This window comes from Cornus florida, unplaced genomic scaffold (assembly GCF_030987335.1).
Source record: "Cornus florida cultivar Cherokee Brave unplaced genomic scaffold, ASM3098733v1 CherokeeBrave_3.0.0_Hap2_Chr04, whole genome shotgun sequence".
Classification (NCBI taxonomy): Eukaryota; Viridiplantae; Streptophyta; class Magnoliopsida; order Cornales; family Cornaceae; genus Cornus; species Cornus florida.
In genome coordinates, this window is record NW_026775574.1 from 21,694,476 (window position 1) to 21,722,177 (window position 27,702).

The 27,702-nt window shown below is 35.2% G+C and overlaps 2 protein-coding genes and 1 pseudogene across 3 annotated transcripts in view; all 3 read left to right on the forward strand.

Annotated features, from left to right (window-relative positions):
• The first annotated feature begins 356 nt into the window (after nucleotides 1–356).
• LOC132302958 (transcription factor BHLH094-like) lies at nucleotides 357–7,066 on the forward strand. The gene is made up of 6 exons (XM_059799973.1): nucleotides 357–1,052; nucleotides 1,473–1,646; nucleotides 1,760–1,825; nucleotides 5,851–5,919; nucleotides 6,026–6,097; nucleotides 6,539–7,066. The coding sequence occupies exons 1-6, from the start codon at nucleotides 711–713 to the stop codon at nucleotides 6,665–6,667; spliced, it is 852 nt and encodes a 283-aa protein (XP_059655956.1). The 5' UTR covers nucleotides 357–710; the 3' UTR covers nucleotides 6,668–7,066.
• A 2,020-nt stretch (nucleotides 7,067–9,086) lies between these two features.
• The window catches only part of LOC132302959 (phospholipid-transporting ATPase 3), a 33,324-nt gene continuing 14,708 nt past the window's right edge, over nucleotides 9,087–27,702 (forward strand). The window contains exons 1-7 of one of the 2 annotated variants that reach the window (XM_059799974.1): nucleotides 9,087–9,420; nucleotides 13,064–13,129; nucleotides 14,357–14,418; nucleotides 15,524–15,605; nucleotides 15,957–16,067; nucleotides 17,938–18,015; nucleotides 18,183–18,279. In XM_059799974.1, the coding sequence (XP_059655957.1) occupies nucleotides 9,262–9,420; nucleotides 13,064–13,129; nucleotides 14,357–14,418; nucleotides 15,524–15,605; nucleotides 15,957–16,067; nucleotides 17,938–18,015; nucleotides 18,183–18,279 (655 nt within the window). In that variant the 5' untranslated portion in view covers nucleotides 9,087–9,261. Of the gene's footprint in view, nucleotides 9,421–13,063; nucleotides 13,130–14,356; nucleotides 14,419–15,523; nucleotides 15,606–15,956; nucleotides 16,068–16,106; nucleotides 17,480–17,937; nucleotides 18,016–18,182; nucleotides 18,280–27,702 lie in introns of those variants that run through there. The other variant, XM_059799975.1, reaches the window with a different exon arrangement.
• LOC132302961 (mitotic spindle checkpoint protein MAD2-like) lies at nucleotides 18,286–26,671 on the forward strand (annotated as a pseudogene).

Consider the following 27,702-nt stretch of genomic DNA (forward strand, 5'->3'; position numbering starts at 1 on the left):
GTTTGGTAGCAGATCACGTGCTAATTATATAGTAGTATAGTACAAATCTATCCAAAAAAAAATTGAGAAGAAAGAACGATTCGCTCACAATTTTTTGAGCATCATATTCGTACTTGCCCTACAATTTAGTGGACCCCATGGCATTGATAAGAAGTAATATTATTATCTAGGCCCATGGAGTACACATTCCATTTCTGTTACACCGTTGATGCCTTATGAATTATTTATTTGAGATATTGTATCATAATCACACGGTCCAAAACGAAGCAAATCGTACTCGTGAGGAGGAGAGACTCAAATCTCTCCATCAAAACTGTGGCCCTCCGAGAAAACCTCACTCGAAGTCACTTCCTTTCAACTCCCAACGCCTCTCTCTCTCTATAGAATATCTCTCTCCTCTCTCCTCTCTCCTCTCTCCTCTCTCTCTAGATTCTAGAGTGAATGGTGGTGGTGGAAAAAGACGCCAGTGGGTACAGTGCGCACCAACAACCTCCACTGTCGAAGGAGAAAGAACAGCTTTAGCTCTGCTGTTCCTGCTCCCTCATCTCTCTCTATACCTCTCGCTTTCGTGGACTCTCCCTAAATCCTACTCGTATCAACCTTCAAATTCAGAGTTCGAAACTTATCAATTAAGCCAAGCAAGTGTTGGCGAGCTACAAATCAAGTTGGATAAATGCGATGAAAATTTTGGATTTGAATCGGTTGTCGTTATGGAAATGGATCCACCGGCTCTGAATCTGATCAAGGACGGTTTGTTTCAATCTGTGAATGCGCCGTCGTACAATATGGCGGAGATCTGGCCGTTTCCGATTAACGGCGGCGCGAGTGTTGGCGAATCCAGAGGCGGTTTGGAGTTGAGGAGCGTTCCGTTTGGGCAGAGCTTGGGTCGGTTTGCGGATAATGCGAGTGCGAATCGAGATGTTTCCGGTGATGATCCGATGGTTTTGGACCAGAGAGGGGCTCGTAGTGGCGGCGCGAGGAAGAAGAGGCTTGATATGGCTTTGGAGGATGAGTCGGCTAAGGTTGTCTCCACAAGCACTAGCAATGGCATGGTACTTCATTTCATTAGCTCTATTTGCAATTCTGTGATACGTGTGTATATTGTGTGTGCGCACATTATGCAATTAGCTCTTCTTTTTGGTATCATTGATTCTTAATTTTCAAATTATCATTTCTTAATTTTATTCAAAAAATTTTGGAGAACAGTTTTCTATTTGTTTATGATCGGAAGTTTACTTGGATAGATTATGTTTGGGAATTATCTTAAGCAATATGGATCTGTCTAGTGATCTATTCAGAAAGTGCTGAACAAGACTATGATTCATAATAATGAAACTGATTCGTAACATTCGTCGAGTGATTTCACCTAATTTAAAAAATAAATTTGGTCAACCCCGTTCATATGGGATTAAATCAAGAATGATGATGATAATGTTTGAAATTGATGATGATTTTGGTTTCTAATCGAGCAGAATGGTTGCGATGGTAAGCGTCTTAAGACATCTGGATCCAGAGATGAGAATTCTGATTTCAGAGCTGAAGAAGGAGCAAATTCAGGCAAGCCACCGGAGCCACCAAAGCTAGATTATATCCATGTTCGGGCAAGAAGGGGTCAAGCCACCGATAGTCACAGTCTAGCAGAAAGAGTAATGGCCATAATTTTAACATATTTTCACATGAATTTTCTATTTTAGCTAAAAAGTCTATAGAAACTAGAGCTTCATATGTATTTTTCTCATCAGAATTGTTTGGTGTCCAGGCTAGGAGAGAAAAGATAGGCGAAAGGATGAAAGTTCTCCAAGATCTGGTCCCCGGTTGTAATAAGGTTGGTATTGGCATTTCTTAGACTCTTATCATTGTCTCGTTAGGTAACATTTTCAGGTTTTTGTAGCAATTTTAGGGTCTTTCAATTTCTCTGTTTGTTGTTATTTCCTCCCCCCAATTTTAGTTAATCATTTGTATACAATATCAGTGTGCCTTTAGAATTTGTTGACACATAAGTTCTAACAAATGAATGAAATTAACCAAGCCAAGTGAGATTAATTTCTAATTTATATTTACTGAGGAAAAAAAAAAAACACAAACAAAAACTGCAACCAGCTCAATCTCATCACTTGGGAAGAGTTCCACAGCAAGACCCGATTTTGCGGACAGTGTGCTATGTGCTTTGTGACATATATATATATATATATATATATATTTAAAGGAGGCTATATTTGCACTCCACTTTTCTACGTTTGCACTCTATTTTTCTTTTTTCTTTAATATGAATGACAAAAATAGTCCCTAAGCTAATTAATACATCATCCCTTATTTAATTATATCATAACTACCCTTTGTACTATAAACTTTCTTTTTATATTCTTTACTTACTCGAAATTATAGTTTAACGTGGCAATAAACCAATTGTCCTCCTTAAATCTTACTTGGCATATTAAATGCACTAACTAATTTTAGATAAAACTACCCTTTCATCGTCATATTTTTCACCATTTTTCTTTCTATATTAATTATTCCTCTATACAATATCTTTTTTCTGAAAATTCTTCTTTCTATAAAATACTTTTCTTGAAGAACTTTTCTTGAACAATTCTGATGCAGTGAATGATTTTTTTTTTCTTTTTCTGTTGTCTTCAATTAATATTATATATTGTTAATCTTTCAAAAAAAAAAAAATTATATCCAAGGAAAAAAAAGGAGAAAATATTTGGAAGGTGAATTCTATGGATGTAGGTTTTTGACATAATACCTACCTACCTCTCTCTCTTTTTTTTCTTTTTCTTTTTTATTTTTCTTTTTTTCGTTAAATCCATGTTCTTGAAAATTTATTGTCAAAATAGTTGGGGCTTTTCTCATAACAAAAATAACTTCAAGATTTAAATACATTCCAAATTAATTCTTAAAAATCACATGAAAGAAAAAAATTGAAATTAAACTCTAAACACACAATACGAAAAGAAAAATAAAAGAAAAAATTACCATCACCATTAGCATCGATAGTGTTGAATGGCCCATGAAGTTTTGATAGTTTTTACATGCTTCCTGTGCAAATCTTCCATTGTTACTTGCAAAGATAAATATTAAACCCTAACTCAAGGAGAACAGATGATTAATACAAAGTAGAGAAATAATTGAGAGAGGCTATAAGTGACCCAAAACGCTAAATTGGAGAGAGAGAGAGAAAGATATTTCTATAACTGAAAAGGTAAATGTGGTATTTAAGAAAAAATAATTATTTATTTATAAAATGAGGGATAGAAGTGTCCTTTCTTCTAAGAGTGTAGTGCAATTGTAGGAAAGTGGAGTGCGAATATTGCCTCCCTATTTAAATATAGTGATTATATATTAGGTTTCTTAATTCTAATTTTCTTCTACAGTTCTGTTACCTAATAAATGACTTTAGAGGGGGTGAATATAGTCTTTGGCAAATAATGGCTAATTTTTCAGATTAAAAGATATGCAGGAATTAAGCAAATATCTCAATAACTTTTGCTAGATAGATTTAGCAAGATAAGCACAATATTAAAGGAGATAAGGGAACAGAAATTGCAAACTATAACTCGTCGATTTAGCGAGGTTCGAACTCCTACTCCTCGGCTCAAGATCCCTCTGGAGACTTTTCCAAATCCATCATGGCTTATCCTTTCAGGTGGAGACAAACCTTTACGATAAAACAAACTCTTCCTTCAAGCTAAGAGAAAAACCTCCTCTTAGTCTTCCTTTGGGTCAAACCAACCCTTTAGGTCAAACCAATCCTTTGAAGTAGATTGTAGGAAGAATATGTATACAAGTTTATCTCTCAAAAGATGAATATACAAATCACAAGCTCACAAGACTAGAGTAGATATGAAATCAAGTTGAAACTCAAGTATATTGAATGAAATGAAAGAGAAATCAAATGTTGTATTGAATGCTCATAAATGTTCTCAAGTGTTGTATGTCTTGCTAAAAAATGTACAGCCTCTATTTCTAGGTTGATTAAGGATCAAGATTATGATATGAAAGGATAAATATGCATGATCTTATAGAAATGAACTTCAAAAAGAATTCATAAGTACTTTGACAATGAATCCTAAGCACTCACCAACCTATCTACCCCTTTCTTCAAGCATTGACATTTGTCATTGAGTTTTTGGGATTCTTCCTTGAACTTTGAGTTGCATTTTTGCCCTTTGAGGCCCAAGTCAACTTGAATGCTTCTTGCTTTGACCTTTTTGATCTTTTAAGTCATTTCCAAGTCCATAGATGTCTTCATGTGTTTGAATGCTTTGAATGTGACTTTGATCTCCTTAGCTTCATTGAGGTTAATCTTGGAAATGTGACAAATCTAGCACAACACTCAATGTAAAGATTAGTGTCTAAACACTAGTAATGGTTTGTAGTCATCAAAATTACTAGATTGCCCTTAGGTTGAAACCTTTGGGTCAACAAGTTATACTTATTATTTTCCCCCAGTGGCGACCATAGTGTGATGGGGCAAGAATTCACTAATGTTTGGCTGCGTGAGTTCAGATCAAAGCTGTCCTTTTAACAATGATCACTTTCAGTTCAATCTTTTGGGTATCTAAATATTGTCCATTTCCATTTCCATTTCACACTTTCTGCTCAGTTTTCATGTTCAGTTTTATGTGTGGCCATGACAATTTGTGACAACCAAGATGACAACTTGCTTAGTTGCTTTCATTCAAACTCCTCTTTGTGGTGGCCAAGAAGGTTTGATCTTTTTTGGACCAGTTGAGGTGTTTGTTGGTTCTTTTTATTACTTCAATAGACACTTCACTTCAAGAGTTATCTTAACAAAACCCTAAGCCGGATCCAGAGTGTTGATGATTGATGACTCTTGGTTCTGTATCATGAGATTGATGTTCCCTTGTCCGTTTTTTTCCTCTCCTTCTGATAGAATAGAGTTTCCCTTCTTCTTGTTCCTTGGCAATCTACTAGGTTGTGTGTGACTTTATCAATGTCCAACCAAATAGTCCTTTGAGGAAAGAAAATAAATTAGAAGCAAATTGCTACGAACCCATTCATATGCATATTATAGATAATCAAATCCATCCTTTTATGATTGTGTGCAATCAAATGCTAACTTTGATTTCTAAGATATTCATGAAAAAATACCTTAAAAAAAAAAAAAAGAGAGAGAGAGAAAAGAAATTCCAAAGAAAAAATAAAGAAATCTAATACAATAAATAGTGGGTAAAGGATTAGATCATTAGAGTATGGTTGGAGACCTCGGAGTGGATCTTCTATTCAATTAAATGACTATTGACTATATATATGTCGTCATTGTGTAGAACTATTGTCTCCTTTGGCAAATCTCATTATAATATAAATCTAGCCTAAAGTGCCCTTAAAGGGAAGTAGGGCAGTACATAAAGAAAATTGATTTTTTTTCATAGAAGATCAGAGTGAAGGATTATAATTATTGGCAAGAGGAACTCATATAACCAGACGCATAATAATTTGAATCACCCCCACCCATAATAATAACAAAAATAAGAAGAAGAAAAGCAGCCAAATGTAGATCCAATCCTCGTTTGTTTTTGAAAAGTAATTTAACAATACAGCTTTTTCATGCAGCATCTAATGAATCGTCTTCACTCCCTTCACTAAACTCCAATACTTTTCTTCCTCCATGTCATCCGTGCGATAAGATTGGACTGGTTACAGTATTTCCTATCCGATTGTCCGACTATGAGATCAATCTCATTGAAAGATGAATAGTTGGTCTCAATCAGGCCTTGGGACTAATTTGTTGCATACTTTCCTGTGGCTGTATACTCCTTAACCTGATATACATACATATATATTTTTCATTACTGTTCCCTAAGAAGCATTATTTGTATTCAGGTCATTGGCAAAGCACTTGTCTTAGATGAGATTATTAATTACATCCAATCACTACAGAGTCAGGTCGAGGTACACACTTTTTATTTATTTATTTATTATGGGTTGCTACATTATGTTTGAGATCATTACACTGTTGAGCTTGGACTTCACACATTCAAGTTAATGGGTGTTGCAGTTCTTGTCAATGAAGATTGAAGCGGTTAATTCAAGAATGAACCCTACCATTGAAAGATTTCCTTCAAAAGATGTAAGTCCCATACTCAAGTTTTTTCAAGAATTGTCGACAGTAGTTTCACTCTCTTGGCTACTGCTAGCTGTTCCACCTACTTGTCCTTAATATTGTTCAATCATTTTTCAGTTTCTATTCTATCTTTTAATGTATTATACATCCTCGCAATTAGCGGGTTAAGTAAGACATCTTTGATGATGAAATTGAGCATTATAGCATTTTGTTTTGCTTAAGAATTAACTCGTCACAGTAGTTATGGAACTGTGAATTTGTAGCATTGGATTTATTAAATTATTACAAATTTTATATGCATAATATCTACGTCTCAAGGAAAAAAAACATGATACGAAGGGTGTATGGAATTGAGAGATAATTATTGGAGATTCTTTCATGTTTATTTATTTATATTTTTATATTTTTTATGCTTAAATGGTACAATAAGTCTATTTGGTGTTTCAGTTTTGTCAACAACCATTTGACACAGCAACGGTGGCATATGGTTCACAAGCTCCAAGGGATTACAGTAGGGGTTCATCCCCAGAATGGTTGCACATGCAGATTGGTGGTGGCTTTGAAAGAACAACATAATTTATATAATCCCGATAAATTCCGACGAAGAAAATAAAGAGGTCATGTTTCTTCCTTCAGTTATTACAACCAAGTATATTTGTATACCCATAATGAATCAGAAAGAGAGCTTTTATCATTTTCCACTCAGGCACGGAGCTCTGTTTTTGGTCTGTAAAACTTCCGAAATTCATATCTCAACATCTCCAGTTCTGAGTTAGAAAATAAATTTGTTATAATTTGTAGCAGGATTCATATACTGTGTCTGAGTTATGTCCACCTCGTGTAACATTTGGTATATTCAGAAGCTAAAGGTTCGTTCGGCAAGCATTTTAACTCTATGTTTGGGAGTTGATGATGGTCGAATGAAGTATTAATTTGCAAAATGTTATCTACAACGGTCTTTGAAATTTTTTAAAATTTTCCTCCAGTGTTATTCTCTTTTCGGGTAGATGCTAATTGCGAAAGATTGGACAACAAATGGATGTGATTGGTATTGCAGGACATGAATTCTCAGCAAGCCAATTTTTTTTTTTAAAGACTTGTTGATCTGCATTTGTGTATTGCAAGATAGTTGTGTAATACTCAAAACATATCATACCTTCCCCAAAAAAATAAAAAATAAAAACTCAAACATCATGTGATGGGCTCACGCCCCAGAGACCCGTGGACTCATTTGTCCTTCCGTTGAACCTTCATCATCCGTTTTGAGAGGTATATCCAGAGACTAATAGGTTCTTAGTTTGAGGTTGCTCTATTCCTTTCTTTTCTTTTTTCCTTGTCAAAATTAGGAATTGAAATCATAATTGCAATATTCAAGTTGAAATGGTCCTTAGATTGATATATCTTAAATAATTTTTTAATAATGAAAATAAAAGGCATCACCGAATATTTGCTGTCTATTTGCGGTGCTGGAAAGTTATTGGTATGCTTGGTTTGTTTAGTTTTCTATTTTCCAGACTGAAAAACATAAAACTGAAAAAACTGTAAAAAAAAATTTTAAAAAAATTCTGTTTTGTTCAGTTTTCTGAAAACTCAATTATAAAAATATCAGTTTTCAAATAAATGTCTTTTATAATTTTTTGAAAACAATTTATGTTATCTAAATTTTTAAGATATATTTTTGAGTTACAAACCAAGCAAATCTTAAATTTTTTAATGTTATTTTAAATCGAAACAACTCTTGCTCTAAATTTTTTTAGGCCAAGTCGGTCTAATAAGTATCGATGAACTGGTTACTTAAGATTCAATTAGAGTCCCAATCTAGACAACAACGTGGCTATAAGCATATTTTTGTGGATGTAGTTGCGGATCTCTACGTGTCTCTCACTTTTGTGAAACACTAGAATTGATTATATTAGTAATGAAATGATACTTTTCATGGTATTTAGGAGTTTTGTTGCGGCAATTAAAGTAAGATGAGCAGAATATTGATGATACAAACCCACCTCGTAAGTAGGGTTCACCGAGCGAGTTGCAAGGTAAATATCGAATCACCTCTAAAATTTTACAGACCATTTTTACATTAATCATGAACATAAATGTTCATTATTACATTAATCATGAACATAAATGTTGAAACTATCAGTTACTCCTATAATTTTATGATTTTTTTTTTCTTTTTAAATTTCCATTTCTCAAAGAATCAAATTGCTTTCCACACAAATTCGGCTCAATATCAGACTGTTAGCGGCATCTCATATCGGGATCCGAATAAAAATTAAAACGAGTGGATATGTAGCACTAATTTAATAGTTGAAGTTTTTAGTTCAACGGATAAACTTCTATTCATTACTTTTGGTATTACAATCAGATCCATTTCTTGATCCAGTGCCGGGTCAACACATTGCAAGTTCGAGTAAAAAAAAAAGTTAGAAATGTCTCGTATCAAATCCAATTTAAAAATACCCAACAGAAACCATCCTAAATCCCATCCTAGATCGACCTTTGAGAGGCTTTCATGCCCCCCAAAAACTACAATCAACCCACAAAAACTGATAAAATTTTTGTTTCCATCATTCACAATTTAAACAATAATTATATTAATCATTGTGAATTAATGATTTAAATTATTAATTCTCAATTTTTGGTTTTACAAACATATATAGTAATTTCTTGATAAACAGACGTTACAGACCGTTCCTCAACGATGGGAGAATATATGAAACCATCCTTTCGGGTCCCACGGCGCACGTTAGTCAATTTTCGTTGGAACAACACTGTCTCATTGACGCCATTCGCCAGTCCTCTTTGCCGCTTTAACTTGTATCAAACCAGCCAATTCCACGCGCAAACAAAACCAACCCATAATAATAATCACCACCTCGAGACCTCCGTAACTTCACGCGCTCTGTCGAGAGTGGCGCTAATTAAGGCCACTGATTATTTTTCACGCGGCTTAAAATTGTTGTAGAATAATCAACCTCCATATAATACACTACAAAGAAAGCAAAATTAAAGGCATGTATATAAACATATACACACACATACACACAATTACAGAGAACCAATCTTCAACCTAAATTTGTTGAATCGAGAAAGAGAAGAAGCTGATTGGAGATTTCTGCGATTTTTCGTCTGTCCGGTGATCGGAATCGGACGAATTTGTTGAGGAAATGAGGGGATCTAGATCCAGGCTTGGTGGGGATTCACGGACTGTAGAACATATCTCTTCGACTCGAACCGTTCGACTCGGTCGGGTCCAGCCTCAGGCACCAGGTCACCGCACCATCTATTGCAATGATCGAGAAGCCAATCGGCCTGTCAAATTCAAGGTCCCTTCTCTTAGCTTCAGATTTTTTCTCTTCCTATTTCAATTTCTCTCTCAATATATACACATACCTATTCTTATAGGCACTGTTCACTTATGAGATTTGATGGTTTTATAATTTTATTGAATAATTTAGGGTTTTAGAGATGTGGCATCGATTTACTGTATTCAACGTTGAGTTGATTTTTGAAATTTGTGGAGGTTTCAGTATATGAACGATGTAGAAGCATAATGATGGTTTTCAATAGTTGTATTACCGGATGAGTGAAAATGTAAGCTCCTTTCTGAGTTTGTTGGAGAGTGACTGTGGTACGAGGATTCCTTTCACCGCAAACCTATTCCTTCACTCGTATTCTGTGCCTGCAACATACACGAAGATGGGTTCTGGGGTTAAAATGGATTGATTATGTTTGGGATTTTCGCTAAATTCAACTCAAATCAACAAAATTGAATGCCATTTACTTGGTGTTTCCTTCGTGGATCATTCCTGGGATTAATAAGTATGAAAGAATTTTGCTACTGGCTGAAAATTCATGCATTTATTTAAATATTAATATACAAGTGTTATTGTGTTAGTTTCGGTTGTATGAATTATGAAATAGTTCATTCAAAATGCACTTAAAGACCTCGTGACAATAATTTTCAGGTTTGAAAGCTAATTTGAAAATAATAAGGAAACGAAGAACCAGTGTTGTTAAAGGAGGCGCAACACTTGCGCATGTTGTGTACCCAGCTGAGCCTTTGATAACGTTTGCGCCTTTAATATGGAATATGAATATGCTTTAATTTAATTTTTAATTGTGCGCTTGAGGTGTGAGCCTCGCCTTGCTTCTTGCGCCTAGGCTCCAAAGGACCTCTAGCGCCTTAGTGCGCTTGGGCCTTTGATAACACTGCGAAGAACCAAGAAAACCATCATGAGGTCCAAATTGAAATAAACATAATTACTCAACTATTAAGATATTAGAAGTGTTATATGTTTAATTTTTCTCTTTCGAAATGCACCAGGTATTGATGCTTATGCACTAATATTTCATTTAATACAAAATGGTATTTGTGCTTCATTATTCTAAGACTGAAAAGTAATCTCCCCTCCCATCAGTTTGATTGATTTTGAAAACTAAGACTCCTCTTAAAGTTGAGGCTTTAGAATGAATAGTGCCCCTTTAATTGTAATATACGCCTTGTGCCTATGCTTGTATGCATACATTGACCAACTTGAACTTGTTATTATTTCCAATAAAAGATCCTTGTTACCTTTTCTTTAGCCTTGTTGCTAACTTGTGGGTACCTTTTCTTTAGCCTTGTTGCCAACTTGTGGGCACCTTTTCTTTAGGCTTGTTGCCAACTTGTGGGCTTGTTCATGTGCATGTGTTACTTTTGAGGTGATGGTGATTCATTGCAGACTTGTTGAAAGTGTGCAAGAATAGTGCCAAGCAGCTTCTATCTTGTGCCTATCGATGTTGGTTGTGATCGTTTGTTATAGTGAAGGTCAATACTAGAGAGACTAATAGGTTAGAAGACCCAAGTAAGCTTTTCACTTCTGCTTTATAGCAAGGTTGTTTTACCTAGCTCGAATTTCTGCCTTGGAGGTTCATTATATTTTTTGGATACCTTTAGGAAGTTTTGGTGAGGGATATAGAACTAAACTTTTGCGGTGTTGTGCATTTCTTCTCTATTCTTTTTCTTTTTGGATTTGATTGGATTTATTTGGATTAATAGGGATTCTCGTACTTGTGTTTTTTTAAAAAATATTTGAGGAAGATCTTTGGGATAACTGTTTTACTTGTTTTTTTGGACATCTTCTTGGGTGGCGTCTGTTAGCAAAGAATTTAAAAGGGATGTCTTCAGCTCGCTGTGATTTTGTCATGCAGTCTCAAGAATTTAACTCTCTCTTGACTTATGGTGTTATGACCATCATATGAGAGAGATCATTGATAAATCTTCTGATTCAAGTAGTTATTAGATGGATTCTGGATCAGCAAATTTGGGGGGCCAGCAACTCAGCAATAACAGGGGCAGCTGTAGAGTTTTTCTTTAAAGATCAGGGGCACATGTTATCTCAATCCCCTCACTAACAGGGACAACTTTTTCTACTTGCAGAATTTTCTTATTTTAGATAAGGGTATTTGTTGTGTCTTTTGATTGCCTTACGGATATTTAGTAGAACGGAGTGTGATTCATGACTAGAAAATGTGGGGACGACCTTTCCGTGAAGGAAATAATTGCAACCATAGTTGTTAAAGGCTCAAGGCACAGTAAGGCGCCAAAGGCCTTCTGGAGCCTAAGTGTAAGGCGCGTGTATATAATATTTCATATTTAAACATATATTATTATTATTATATATTCATAATCAAGCAGTAATTGCAGTTAATGTAAGTAGTGAACCATAAATTTTGTCAAATATTTCATATGTTTAAACAATACGATATATGATATAGAACCTTTTAATTTAGTAGTCATTAGGTAAAAAATAAAATGATAAGAATAAATGATTAAAAAATACAAGGCGTGCCTTTTTTGAGCCTACTAAAAAGCGTGAGCCCGAGGGCTTTATGTGAGCCTGATTGAAGGGGCTTGGCTTGTAATAGGTTGAGGTACCCTAGCTGAGCCTTGACGAGCCTGGGCCTTTTTTGGAGCCTAGGCGCGCCTTTAACAACTATGATTGCAACTCATAGATTGGCTTTGAGGAGAAGAGGGATGAGGATTATTATTGTTTCGAGTGGGGGTGGGTTATAATTGCTATCTACATGTATATAGTCTTTAAACTTATTTATATGGAAAGACGCTTTCTTAACTGATGCTATGATTTGCTATCTACCTCCTCTTCGCCCTAAATGGTGGAATGGACATGCGTTCTGCTGCTGGTCATTTGGTATCTATGGATCTGTATAACTGAGACATTTACATGGATTTTGCCAACTTCCTTGTTCAGATTTATGAATCCTGCTTTGTCATTCTACCCTAATGTCATAGTTATTTTAAACCACAGTTTATCATATGTTTTTTTTATTACTTTTACCCATTTTAATTCTGGGCTTCCCCTTCCCTCATGTTACCAATGCGGACCACATTGTTCTTCTTCACAGTTGTAGTTATTGGTATTCATTTCATTGTTGGTGTTGATGCTTGAACGGTGTCTTAAAGGCATATTTGTTAGGACTGACGTGTTATGACATAGTCAAAAGATTGTCCTATTTCGACTCTGGAAATGGATAATTGTGGTGTGGCCCACTCTTTCGAGTACCAATGGTCCTATAAGAAACTCGTGTGGGAAGATTGAGCATATAATTTTTCTTTTTCTCTAACTTGGTTATGTGGTGCTTATTTCCAACTGACCAAGGGTCTAGAACAAATTATGTGGACCAGCAGGATATGCCATATTGGAGCCATCCTGCAGGAGGCAGTCTACAATCTGAATTAAGATTGTCAATACATATGTAAACCATAGAAAAATATATGTATACCATCTAATAAAAAAAATAAAAAGATAAAAACATGAGTGGCCTATGTTCTACACAATTAAAGTTGAAAGTCATGTTGATTGATTTGTACAAGTTTGTTCTTACATTTGTCTCTTCTCTATGTTATATGTCACTTAAATGGTTATACTTGTTCTAATTTGATTGAATTGGGATCAATTGTTTCAGGGGAATTCTATATCGACTACAAAGTACAATATTCTTACTTTTTTACCAAAAGGGTTGTTTGAACAAGTAAGTTAGCTTTAAGACTCCTATCCTGGTATTATACATGTGTTTTTACATTATGGCTGTCCCTATGGAATGGTGCCAATATTCTTACGTGGCGTTAACCCCTACCTGTTTGCTTGATTCAAATCCAACCTGGTTGTGCTTGTGTTGGTTGGTGTTAAAAGCAACTCACTGTTATATTAAAAAAATGCAATCCATCTGTTAACTGGGTACCTCGGGTTGGGGAAATATGTCTCAAATTGTTATACTTAAAGGCATTGTTGGGGTGAAACCCTTTTTTAAAGTGGGAATCTATTTACCTTGAACAGTATTCTGGAAACTGCAATGAAAGGGAGTGGAAGCTGTTTAAAAACTTAAAGAATGGTCCTTTTTTTAAGAAAATAAGAACTTCAGAAATTTGTGATGCACTTCCAGAAAATTTTCCTCTATATATATATATATATATTTTTCATAGAATTCTCTTTTATATATTTCTCTAAACCATTTCCTACAATGAATCAAAAAATAATTATTAAAGCTTGTTAATATATCCTTAAAGTTTACATATTGGCTTTTTATTGGCCTTTCTAGCATCCATTTTCGTTTTATGAAAGTTCCTCATCATTTTTCATGTACTAGTGTACCAATTAGTAATTGATTGATTTGAAATAATTTTTATAATTCACAACCTTCTTTTTATTTATTTGTTAAAATCCTTGTTTTCCTCTTTTGTTTCTCTTTACAGTTCTGCACTCTGCTAGTCATATAGGTAAATTTGATAATGGACAAATAAGGTGGTTTCTTTTTCATAGGTTGTTTGAAGGGGAAATTTCAATTTTTTTTTTCCTTTGCTTTTGGGATACTAAACTTTCAATGACATTGGCTTCTAGTTTGTATTTTGGATTTTCATGTTCATTTGCAATATGTATTATTTACCTTCTCTTTTAAGTGTGTGATAAATATTTGAAACGTATTTTGTTTTTTATATTAACAATTTAACATCAATTGAAAGTATTTCTTTTTCTTTTTTTCTTAAAAAAGTTAAATTGGTTAAATGGGTTTGGTTACTCATAAGGCAGTGGTTTGTGCGGGTTTATGTTCGCTACTTCTTCAATAACGGGGTTGATCTGGATTAAGCATGTTTATAGCACCCTGCTTGGCCGCAAGTTGTATACAATTTATTGGCACCACTATCTTGTTACTTATTTATTAAATTATTTGCTGAAACATATTTTGTGTTTACACTGACAGTTCAGGCGGGTGGCTAACCTGTACTTTCTTATGATCTCAATTTTGTCGTGCACACCCATCAGGTACGCTTTGTAAAATTAGAGATCAATGATTAATTTTCAAGTATCAGTCATGTGGACCAGCATATTAATTAGTATGGCATTTTTAACATGCTTATTTCATTTTGAATTCAATTGACCCACTTCCAACTTATAGTAATTTGTTGTTGCAATATAACTGGCTGGAAGGGAGGTGTCCCTAATGGATTGATCTTTTTGCAGCTCTTTCTCACGCTCTTGGTTATTTAACAAATCAATCTCGGTACTTAACCGATATGAACTATAGGTGGAAAACACTTGGGACTTTTAATATGTCATGTTTTCAAAGCATACAGCTTGGAGCACTTTGAGAGTGTGATTATCTTTACTTAATTCTTGATTTGCACTCATGTTCAATTTTTTATTTTTATTTTAAAATTTAGATGGTGCTTCCACAGTGTTGTATTTCTACATCTATTTCTATTTGAAGGGGAAATTGATTAATAGGAAGTTCCATTTGTAATTTTGAATAATGGCACTAATTAAATAATTTTATAAATACTAATTACTCCCTCCGTCCCACAAAAAGTGTCCACCTTTCCATTTTTGGCTGTCCCAAAATAATTGTCCCATTCAAAATCCAATGTACTAGTTTTTTTAATATTCCTAATTTACTCTCCGTGCCTTGAAGTTATAAAAGCATGAGGACCCACCATAGAAGGGTATATTTGAAAATTCATTCCCTACCACTATAATAAAAAAAACATTGAAAACTGCACTCATTTTTATGTGGGAGAGGGAGTATTTCTTACTATGTTTATTTATGTGGAAATTTTATTTATTTATTTTTTAGATAGATATGCATTTCTTCTGTTCTCTTATCAAGATATCATATATGCTTCTGTCTTCTGCTGCTTCCTATGTACTTGCTGATTCACAGTCCCCCAGGCCCCAACTGCGGCCCTTTCTGCTTCCTTTTCCTGCTCCCATTTTTACTTTGACAACTTTGATTTTGCATAAGTCAGCACTAATTGAGGGCTGCAATTTTATTAGGTTCTGTGGACTAGTTTTTTACTGTGTTATGCTTCTGACTAGTTTTTTTACCGTGTTATTTGTCTGCATTTGATGATGTTGTTTCTGTATCATGCAGTCCTGTATCTCCGGTGACGAATGTGCTCCCACTGAGTATGGTGCTTTTTGCTTCTCTTGTAAAGGAGGCATTTGAGGACTGGGTGAGTAATATTAACCCTTAGGCTTTCAGCATGCAGTAATTGTTTTCTTCATGGGATGTCTTCAAGAACAGACTTGCATATAATTTTATTTAACTTGGGGCTTGGATTTCTATCAATTTACCTGCATTAGAGAGTATATGTCTGAAAAAATTTCTCACATACCTCAATTTTTATTTTTAGTTTTTATTTATTTATTCCTAATTATGTATATGGAAGAGTTTTGAAGACCTTATTGCATTCTTCTAGGTTTACTTAAGGCCTGGATCCCTATCAATTTATTTGCTTTAGAGTATGAAATTCAGGAAAATATTGCTTACTTCTTTTTTTTCCTTTGCTAATTATGTATAACAGAAGCGTCTTCAAAATGATAAGGTGATAAATAATTCTATGATGGAAGTGTTGCAAGATCAAAATTGGGTTCGCACTCCCTGGAAATCAGTGCAGGTCGGAGACATTGTTCGAGTAAGTACTGTCACTTTAGTGATCCTTTGTGCCAGTCTTTGATGAAGTGAGATTTCCTGTTTGGGGCTTGCAACCCGTGCTACTGATGTTTCTATTTGCTTGTGTCAATGCGAATTGTTGCATGTGTGCTAGGAATGTTTGTGAGATTTATTACTGTTTCCAATTAGAGCCAGAATTGAAGTATGTAAATCGTAAAGGTAATTGTGTCATGAAACTTTGGTCATGTTGTGGCCCTAAATGTGCCCCTATGGGCTTTTTTACCCCTAGCTTCGTAGCTATTCAACCTAGTCTCGATATCATCCATTAGAGACCCGTTGCTTTTATAACTATTCACCTTATACACAGCATTGTTGTGCCACCATATTTTTGTTGCTCGAGTTCAGTAACTTTATTAACTTTATCCGACAAGCTAAAATTGTTTTGGAAAATGCAACATAGTGTTATGGAATTGTTGCTTTGAGGCCCTCAAAAATCTGTTCAATGGCATGTAATTAAGGAGCATGTTTTCCACCATTTACAAGACTCAGACTGACCACTCCTATACCAATTATTACGGTATAAATCATCCTGTCCACACTAATGAATTGCAACTCAACCAATGGAGGGTTCCTTCAAACTTCAATGTAATTCATCAACATAAACATGTAGTAATAGCTAATATGCATTCTAAGCAAACAAGCAAAAGCAATATGGGCAACACGATATGGAAAATCGACTCTTTAATTGGTGCAGCCGTGAATTCTTAATTTCGTACTACAATGGGGACGGTGAAGGTGTAAGCAACTGCTACCAAGGATGCAAGAACTTTACCTTGCTTTCTTACCCTTTTTTACGGTTCTGTTTAAACATTTGATAAAGGTAGAAGAGAAAACATTGTTATGCTCTGGTTAATCATACTGCCTGTCTAGAAATGTACTCTGGAACTCTTACCAAGATTACTGCATTGACATTACTCAAAACTTATTTCTTGGATTTTTTGTTGGGTTCTAGGAAGGAATTGTAAATCCTTGAATGAGCTTGTAGAGTTCTTAGATTTGTTGAGGGTTTAGAGGCCCTATCTGGCCTTGTGTTGTTTTAGAGGGACACATTCCCCTTTTGAGCGCTTTTAATGAATTTTTACTTATCAAAAAAAAAAAAAAAAAAAAAAAAGAAGCACTCCCCTCCATTATAATCTACTACTGCCATAAAACAGCGTAAAAAATTAATTCAACATAAAATTCAAATTATACATGGCCACAGACATTTTTGCTAAGCAAAAGATGCATGTTACATCTGACTTGAATATTATTTTTTAAATTAAAAAGGCTGATGATAAATTAGGCAACCCTAGTTGGATTGGAGTTCTTGAGGGAAGGAGGACTTTTGTTGGCTTATTAGGGGTGACAATGGGTGATGCTGGAAACATTGTTCGACCTAACAATTACAATCAACTTAAGCCATCAATTGATGCTTGTCTTTTTTGACTTGGTTATACACAGTTTAGTGATTACACTGTGGCAACATCCTCAAACACGAATTACTGAATGCAGTTTTTATAATTATTGACAAAATTTTGAGTCCCATTATTGGCTGCAAAATAGTCCAGTGAATAATAGCTATCTTGTGTATACTGGTTCTACCCTTTTGTTGGCCTTATAAAATTGTAGAAGCACAATGTAGACAAACTAAAAATTCTATTTTAATGTTCAAATTTCTTAAAGTTACTTGTATATGAGTTACCCATAGCCTTTCTTCAGCTTCCAGTTCATACACATTGCTAAAACATTTACTTTATTTTTTCATCTTTGCATTTTTTTAATTTATTAGTACTTCAGTATTCAATAACTTATTCAAAGTTTTACTATAAAGCTGAATGTTGCTCTCATTTCAGGTTAAGCAGGATGGATTTTTTCCTGCAGATCTGCTATTCCTTGCTAGTACAAACCCAGATGGTGTCTGCTACATTGAGGTTTCTTTTCATTTATGCTATAAGATTCTGTCGGTAGAATATTTGTTAATATAAATAGATTTTCTCGGTTACTGAAAAAAAAATTGTTATCGTTTGAAAAGAACTAATAATTTTTTTGATTCTTTTCCCCCCCTTGTAATTCCTTCATTTTGTTTCCCTGGTAACAGACTTCTAACTTAGATGGTGAAACAAATTTAAAGATAAGAAAAGCATTGGAAAAAACATGGGATCATGTATCTCCTGAGAAAGCCTCCGAGTTCAAAGGTTTTGCCTCTGTTCACCTACTCATAAGCCTAGTGTTTTAGAGCATATTACCATGTAACATACATTCTGGCATTTTTAAAGCACTTATGTAGCTGTTTTGATCTCAGTTAATGGTCACTTAACAAATGTTTTGTGTGGTGAGTGTGAAATTTTTCCTTGATTCTGAGGTTGTGTTATCACCCTTAGCACTTCTAGAAAGTTGTGTTATGTTAACCAAAGAAAGAGTAATAACTAGTTCTCCATGACGAAAATCCCAAAATTGGCCTTTATACATATTCGGGTCTGATTGCAAGAGAATACGTTTTGAACAAGAAAGCAAGTTTAGAAATCATATTCGGCCCCATAAATATGAGCAACTGTAGGTTCAACTTATTGATTTCTTTTTGATAAGTAATAGGTTTAACTGATTGATAAGATTAGGATCTTGCTTCTTTAATCTAGAGCTTCCTGGTGTTAGTCCTAAAAATATTCAGAGAGACTGGATCAATTCTAGACAGTGACTATATCTTATTCTTCCTCTTCCTTCTCTCCAGTCTGGTTGGAAATCATCCATCTCCATTTTAAGACGATTTAGGCCGCTAGGAATTTGTGAGTTGGACTATACGATCTTGGCCATGTGCTTTAGGCCTGTTGAATTTTTATAGTCATTTATAGTCAAGTTCCCCTCGTTTAATTTGGGTGAGAGTGGCTATCTTTAATCTTTATAGGATTGAGTCACTTTTATCCGGAGACCAAGTCTTAGTGGTTCAAACATGGGCAGGATATATTGCAACATGTCCGTGAGGTGTTGTGGTATGCATTTCTGTATCAATTTTTTTTAAAGACAAGGTTGCCTCGTTTGTAATAAAATAAGGCAGATCATATTTATAGTAAAGTGAGGAATTGTACATGAGCGTTCGTTATAAATTCAATCAGTCTTTAGTTTTTATGATAGGAGACTTGAAGAGTTACTTGATGTCTAGATTTTTTGTGGTATTGAGTTGAGTTGATAATTAGAAATCACTTGAGTCCCTTGATTACATGATACAAAGAATGAATTGATCAGAAGCTTATAGTTACTACGATGTATAATATACCTATATTTATATATAAGAAATATATATTTTAAATGCTATCTTTGCGGTGTTGGTGTATCTTTCTTTCTTGGTATTTTTCTATTGTTTGTTGTGTTAGATTTATGTCTTGAGTTCTTGCTATGCTTCATCAGAGAGCTCAAGAGGTCCTTTGATTATTTTTTATCCTAGTTTGTAGTCAATTATGTGGATACTGATAGGGGGTTGTGTGCGTGCGCACACGCTTTTTTGGGGGTGGGTGTTTTTTATATACTTTTTTCCCCCTCTTGCTATGCTTCATCGGAGAGCCATTGTACTCCTCCTATTATTATTATTATTTTTTATCAGAGATTTCATTTAAGGGCACCCAAAAGAGGATTGCTTGCATAGAACAACTAGAAGAAAGAATACATCTCTATCCCCTCAAGCTATCCAAAAAATAAATCAAATCCTCTACAGATATACAAACCCACCTTGTACACCAAAAAAATAGGGAACTCAAAATTTTGTGCTTCAACACCCACACTAGAGCTTCCACTCCATCAAAAGGCTACCTATTCCTTTCCCTCCACAAACCCCACCAAATGCAAGGAGATCTTTCCCTCCACGCGTCCCGAGTGCTCTTCTCCACTGTACATCCCTTAATACTCGAGCACATCCTGCATAGAGGCTGGCAACACAGTGTCCCTCAACACCGAAAAGAACATAGACACGTGTCTCTGGCTACTGGATAATGTAAGAGAAGATGGTCCTTTAATTATGTTTTCTCCTAGGTTGTAGTCAATTTTGTGGATATTGAGAGGTAGGTGTTGGGTTGGTGGGATGAAGGTTGTCTTTTCTTTCTTTCTTCCTTTTTCCCCCTTTCTTCTTTTTCTTCTCCTTTACATGGCTCTCCAGAAAGCCTTTTTCCAAACAATGTAGGCTTTGCTACATGAATCTTGTTTGTGGTTGTTTTCATGTTAGGGTGTTGGTTTTTGTTGAACCTTACATTTCCGTGTTTTTTTCGCTACCTCGAGTTGGCGTTATTTTCACCCTTATCTTTCAATTGCCATGGCAAAAAATCTAGTGTCCTCTTGTCTTGTCCTCAATTGGTGGTACCTTCAACTTCTTACAAATGTTTTATTGCTTAGGGTAAATTACTCTGACCTCCCCTGACGTTTTCTTAAATTACCATTGGCTGAAACTATTGAAAAAAGTTTGGTCAACCCTCCATGAGGTTTGGTTGACTTTACTCCGACCGCCCCTGCAGTTAGTTTACGGTTTGCCAAGTTAAAAGCTAGTTAAATAGATAAATCAAAATGTCAAAAGTACCCTTCTTTGTAGCAAAATGACCAAATTAGACTTGCTCACTATTTAAAATTACTAAATTAACCTTAACACATGGACCATATTACCCTTACATGTCTAACACAGTATTTTTGGAATTCTTCTCTCTACACTCTTGTTCCCCTCTCTCTTTACAATCTCGTAATCCCCTCTCTACATCTCTCTCTCTCTCTCTCTCTCTCTATATATATATATATATATATATGCATCTCTTGCTGTTCCCCCCTCTTTCTCTCTAGCCTAGATTCATGCATATATACGTGCATATATTTGTAGCAAAAGCAATCTCTCGTTGTCCATGCACCATTTTTGATGGTGCTTTAATTATCTTAGCCATCAAAAAAAGCCTTTGTTACAATTGTCGACATTCATTCTTAGCAATTTTATATATAGACATTCATTCTTAGAAATTATATGTAAATGGATCAACGGAGAGCCCCCACGCAATTACGATCTCAACGCCCCTCTCATCCCAGCCTACCCATTGGAGACTTCATATCATAGTCGGAAAATTCAGTGCAAAAATAATGGGAAATTTCAAACATACTAAATCCAGAGTGGAAAGATGTTTAGGGTTTCAAAAAATCCTAACTCTAAACAAATCGCAACTACGCGACATAATTCGTGATCCAATTGAGCATCATCTTCAACCTAGGTTTCTTATTTTGTGCAAATTGGTGTGAGTGTGGTCAATAAGTCTCAAATATTTTGTGGTTTTCTTGTGAAATAATTGGGATTAGTGTTGTTTTTAGGGGATGAATCTATGGCCGTTGGTTACCTAAACGATAATTTTTTTTAGGGGATGAATCTATGGCCATTGGTTACATAAACAATAATCAGCATTCCACTGCAATACCGTTAGTGATGGGGACTGTAAACCGATAATCACCATTCCAGTATGTGTTTTTTTTTTTTGGGTTCCTAATAAATAAATAAATAAAAACTAATGATTCACCATTGTCTTCTCCGGATAACGATGCTGTTGTTGGCATCTGTTGTGGTGCTGTTTGCTCGTTAATGATGGAGTTGGAACTTGGTATAATGCATTAGAGATTGCATGGAAAATTCTGAGCGGAGAGATGAGAGAGAGACATGAGAAGCAGAAGAGAAATTTCATGGGTTCAAGGAGAAAGAGAGAAAGGACAGAGATTTAAGGGTTCGGAGAGAGAAAATTGTTGTCTGTTTTAGGGTTAAGGGGGTAAGAGTGTATGTTTCTTATTTTCTTACTACATCACCAGTGAGGTAAGTAATTTTATTTATTAATAGTGAGGGCAATATTGTACCTTTACAATATACGTTAACGGTAATAACACCTCCTAACTCTGACAGGGGTGTCAGATTTGTTTTTCAAAAGCTTTAATCTAAGGTTTATTTTCCCTATTTCTTATTGTATGGTTTTACATCTTATCAACACTTGAATATGCATTTTCCCCCCATCTCTTCCATTAACAAGTTGTTTTTGTGTGATTTTATCATTCGTTGTTTTGTCCTGAGAAGTTTGCGTTGGTGTGGAGGGGAGGAAGGTTTGCTTTTCTTTCTTTCCTTTTTTATTCCCCTTAGTGTGTCTCTCTTGTAGGGACTTCTTACATAACGAAATTCTATTAAGCCTTGTTTCAAACAATTGCCGCTGTCTGCATGTTAGGGCGTTGGTTTTTGTTGAATCTTACATTTCCATGTTTCTTTCACTACCTTGGATTTATATTCTTTTCGGTTTTTCTGCTTTTGCTTATCATGACAAAACATCTTTCCAGTTGTCCTTTTCTTGTCCGCAGTTAGCGAGGTACCTTCAACATGTTATAAATGTTTTTTTTTTTTTTTTTTCCTTATTGTATTCACTTTATGGTTTTACGTCTGCATTTTCTTTAATAAGTTGTTTCATATTTCCATTACATCTCATCCTTCATTTTGGTTGGTCAGTTACTGCACTATTTTTATAGGAGTCTCCCCTCGAATTGATCGTTATTGAGTCTATAGACTCCATGCAACAATGTATTAGTTTCACTATTCCCTTTCAACCATCCTGCCCTAATTCTATAAGTAACTTCCCTATCTATATTCCCTCTCCCCTCGAATTGATAGTTATCTAGTCTATAGGCTCCATTCAACAATGTATTAGTTTCACTATTCTATTTCAACGATCAAGCCTAATTCTATAAGTAATGTCCTTATCTGTATTCCCTTTTTGTCTATTACTGAGCCTAAGAATGGAACTGGTTGTTCTCGTTATCTATTGGTCATCAATTTTCTACTTACTTTATTTGTAGTTCTAATGGCATTACTTGTATAGATAATTTCTTGTTGCAATTGGTAGAAGTTTGGGAGGCCAAGTTTGTGGGACCATGGATTTGAGTTTAAGGGCGGTTATTTTGTATAGATAATTTAAAGATTAGGTTTGTCCACTCTTCCAATTGCCTTGCATTGCTAGGACCAACTTTTGATATTATCTCTTTCTTTATTTTTCCAAGTGGAATTATTTTCTATATATCTAGTCTTAGTCCTACACATATGAAGTGTTCAGTGCGTATCACCACTTGTTTTACCTGGACTCTTCATGTGAGGCCAAGGTGCCCGTGTTGACACGACACAACACGGACACCGACTCTTGATATGGGTCGGACACTCCGTTGTGCAATCGGACATGGCGGTTCGTGAAGAAAACTTGCAAATTATTTGGATCGGTTGATGCTTGTAAAAGTTTGATATTTTTTTTGGATTGTTTCTTCATAGATCGGCTGCCCTTTTACTTGTTTGGAGGTTCTCTGGTTCAAAAATGGTGTCTTTGCTAAAAGTTGAAGATGATTGTGTTTCCCGCGCTGCCTTTGCACGCATATTTGTATAAACCAAGAGTTTTTCATGCACTGGATCAGTTGGTTTGTTGAAAGGCTGTGTTGCTGCCACGTGAGTCTCCACTTGTATATAATGGAGACTTTTGGACTTCAACAGCTGTTATACATTAATGTCAGCTGCTGTTTTGAAAAGTTGCTGACAGCTAATTTTTTATTCACTCTGTATTTAATGTATTTAAAAGATAGTGGAAGAGTAAAATAAAATAAATAGGGAAAGGGAACTTTGACACGTGATTTTAAAGATAGTGAAAGAGTAAAATAAAACAAATAGTGACAAAGGTTATTTGCCAAATGTGATTCATTACTCAGGATATAAAATAGGGTAAATTACACTCGCACCCCCTGAGGTTATGTCATTCTTCAGCTAGATTAACATTTTAGTTTAAAAGTTCACTTACATTTGAAGTAGTGGTTTAACATTTCACTTACACCCCAAATGTCAATTTTTGGTGGTGTCAGAGTATTTTTGAGGTGTTAAATGACTATACCATCCTTTGACCACTTGTTGACTATTTTTATGACCAAACTACCCAACCTACACCCGAGGAGAGAGAAAAATATCCACGTCACTCATAAGCCATCTTCTCTCTCCTCCAATTTCTCTCTGTGTGTGCACCGACCCCTGCTCTATCATCACACATTACCCCAACACATATGCTTTGTTGATTGAACCAAACCCTAGTTCACTGAATTGAAATCGTCCCATTTTTCTCTCTTCCTTCCACAAAGCACACATAACCTATTTGATTTTTTGGCCCAAAAAACCAGTTTTTTTTCTTCCCCTTAAAGATTTGAAACCAACTTTATAGATTTAGATTTGAAAAGGGTTGCATATGGCTTCAAGAACCGCTACCAAAGACATCATCACCCTCCGTGGATCGGCGGCGATTGTTAGCGAATTCTTCGGTTATGCTGCAAACAGTATTCTATATAATCGCGGAGTCTACCCGGAACAAAGTTTTGTAAAGGTGAAGAAATATGGCTCCCAATGTTGCTTACACAAGATGAGTGTGTTAAAACCTTCATTGCAAATTTAACCGCCCAAATTTCAGAATGGCTTGAAGCTGGGAAGTTACAGAGTTTGGTTCTTGTGATAATGAGCAAGGCCACTGGTGAGGTTTTGGAGGGTGGAATTTCAGTATCGAGACTGAGAGTGAGGTCGTTGAGAAGGGTGTGTCAAGGGAGAAGAGTGATAAGGAAATTATGAGGGAGATCCAAGCAATTATGAGACAGAGAGCATCCAGCATTACATACTTTCCATGCTTCGACAGAAAATGACATCCTGTTAAAAAATTGGTAAACTAACTCCTGTAACATACGTATTGGTTCAATTCATATGGCCTTTACTATTTTGATCCCTGGAGAGGAGAGGAGGTGTTGATGTGGGGACTACCCAAATAGTGTATATATATATATATATATATATATATATATAGAGAGGGTTTTTTTTTGTCATTTAAGGTTACATATATTTTGTTTTAAAAAATTGAGGGTAAAATGGTCAATTTGCAGGCAAAAAGTAAATTTGGGTGTAAGTGAAACTTTATCCATTTAAAACTTTTTTTTATAACCAAATCATCCAGACTATTACAATTTTTTAAACTTTTAGTATATAAATGTAGCATCTTATAAGTTTGTTAAGATTACATGTTAATATTTTAACGTGTCCAAGTGTCGGTGTCCAATTTTTGGACACTTTTTAGCCGAGTCCCCGTGTTCAATAATTCAAAAGAATGCCGAATCCGACTTCTAGACATATACCCGTGTCTGACACCCGTACTCGAGTCCGGGTAACATAGATCACCACCACCGAGATAATAGAATATGTATTGTTATACAAAGTGATTATATTTTTCCATGTTGCATTAATTAAACGGCAACAACCACCACTAATCCTTTTACCAATTACTTGAGGTCAGCTGCATGAATCCCTATGTTTCTATGCTGCTCAATTTAAGGCCATAGTCTCAGTCAATTCACATGCTATCATATATTTCTTTACTAACCCTACGCACATTAACTATTGTTTTTCTATTCCCCTAGTATTACCCTCAGTGTAGACTATGTCACTTTTTCTAACCAGCGTACTTAAATATCTTCTTTGTACATTTTCAAAGCATCTTAATCGATTTTCTCTCATTTTATCTCGAATCAATGCTACTACCCTGGGTCGGCTACATGAATCCTATGTTTTCATTCTGCTCTATTTAAGGCCATAGCCTCAGTCAATCCACATGCTATCATATATTTCTTTCCCAACTCTACCCACATTAACTATGGTTTTTCTCTTCCCCTAGTATTACTCTCAGTGTGGACTATGTCACTTTTTCTAACCAGCGCACTTAAATGTCTTCTTTGTACATGTCCAAACCATCTTAACCGATTTTCTCTCATTTTATCGCGAATCAATGCCACTCCCACCATCTCTCGAATGTGATAATTTTTAATTCTGTCCTTTCTAGTTTTACAGCACATCCATCTCAACATTTGCATTTCTAGTCTCACTCACTTTATGCAAATGTTGTTTCTTAGCTGTCTGCCACATTTGGTACAATAAAGTATGGCTGGTCTAATAATTGTTCCATAAAACTCCCCTTTCAATAGCAAGGTGATACACCTATCACACAATATACTTGATGCACTCCTCCATTTAACCCATCCTGTCTTGATTCTATGATTAACGTCATCTCCAATTTTTCCCTCATTATGAATAATTGAACCTAAATAACGAAAATGTTCACTTTTTTCGTATCTTGATTCTCAATCCTAACTACATCCTCATTTGTCTTTCAAGATTTACTAAAGTTACACTCCATATATTCAGTTTTATTTTAACTTATCTTAAACCCTTTTAGTTCTAAAGCTTCTTTCCAAATCTCCAATTTGGCATTAACTCCTCCAGTCTCATCAACTAAGACAATATCATCGGCAAATAACATACACTTTATAAGCTACAATCTCATTTGTCTTTCTACATCCTCATTTGGATGTGTCTAAGCTTCTCTTCAAACCTCACCACATCCTCATTTGTCTTTCTTGACTGACTAAAGCTACACTTTATATATTCCGTTTTAATTTGACTTATCTTAAATTTTTTTTGTTCTAAAGCGTCTTTCTAAACCTCCAATTTGGCGTAAACTCCTGTAGTCTCATCGACTAAACAATATCATCTGACGTACATTGTAGAATCTCATCTTGGATGTGTCTTTGTCAGCTCATCCATAATCAAGGCTAAAGGTATGAACTTAATGCTGACCCTTGGTCTAAGCCTACAGTAATTGGGAATTCACTTGCTTCCTCTACAGGCGTTCTAACCATTTTCACACAGCCATCATACATCTCTTTTTTAGTCAATGTATCCTTTTGGACTCCTTTCTTTTCTAAAACCCTCCATATTAGGTCCCTAGGTAACCTATCATAGGCTTTCTCCAAATCAATAAAAACCATGCAGATTTTTCTTCTTTCAATATATTTCCATTAGTCTCCTCAATAAGTAGCCTCCATCGTTGGCCTACCCAACATGAATCCAAATTGATTTTCTGGCTCTTCCGTCTCTCGTCTAAGGCATTGTTCAACACTCTCTCCCAATGTTTCATAGTGTGACTCATTAATTTAATACCACAATAATTATTAGAACTTTGTACTAGGTACTAGAATACTTTGGCACCACTCATTCGGCATCCTCGTAGTTGTTATTTCTCATTAAATAATTTTGTTAACCTAGACAAGCCAACTTCTCCTAGACACTTCCACTCCTCAATAGCAATACCATCGGTATTAAAGCCCTCCTCAATTTCATCTTCCTTAAGGCATTCCTAACCTCCCACTCTTTGACCTTTACGGAAAATTATGTTGTATTCTTCTAAGCCTAGACTTCCTATATGGATTGTTTAGCAATATAACTTTTCCATCTTTCTTTAATTTCATTGTCATTTACTAAAAAACCCATGAATGTATACCCTTGATACATTTAATATGGCTAAAATCTCTAGTTTTCTTCTCCCTTAGCTTAACAAGTTATATATATTCTTTCTCCTCATCTTTTGTGTCTAGTTTAGAATATAAATCTCTATTTTAAATATATTCTTCTCCTCACACTTGATACATTTAATATGACTAAAATCTCTAGTTTTCTTCTGCCTTAACAAGTTTATATATTATTCTCCTCTTCTTTTGTGTCTAGTTTAGAATAGAAATCG

What these genes read in the sequence shown, in the direction of transcription:
- LOC132302958 (XM_059799973.1), top strand. Translation starts at nt 711, where the DNA reads ATGGAAATGGATCCACCGGCTCTGAATCTGATCAAGGACGGTTTGTTT. An exon ending in CAAGCACTAGCAATGGCATG is followed by an intron (nt 1,053 to 1,472) that starts GTACTTCATTTC and finishes CTAATCGAGCAG; the next exon opens with AATGGTTGCGATGGTAAGCG. An exon ending in TGGTCCCCGGTTGTAATAAG is followed by an intron (nt 1,826 to 5,850) that starts GTTGGTATTGGC and finishes ATTTGTATTCAG; the next exon opens with GTCATTGGCAAAGCACTTGT.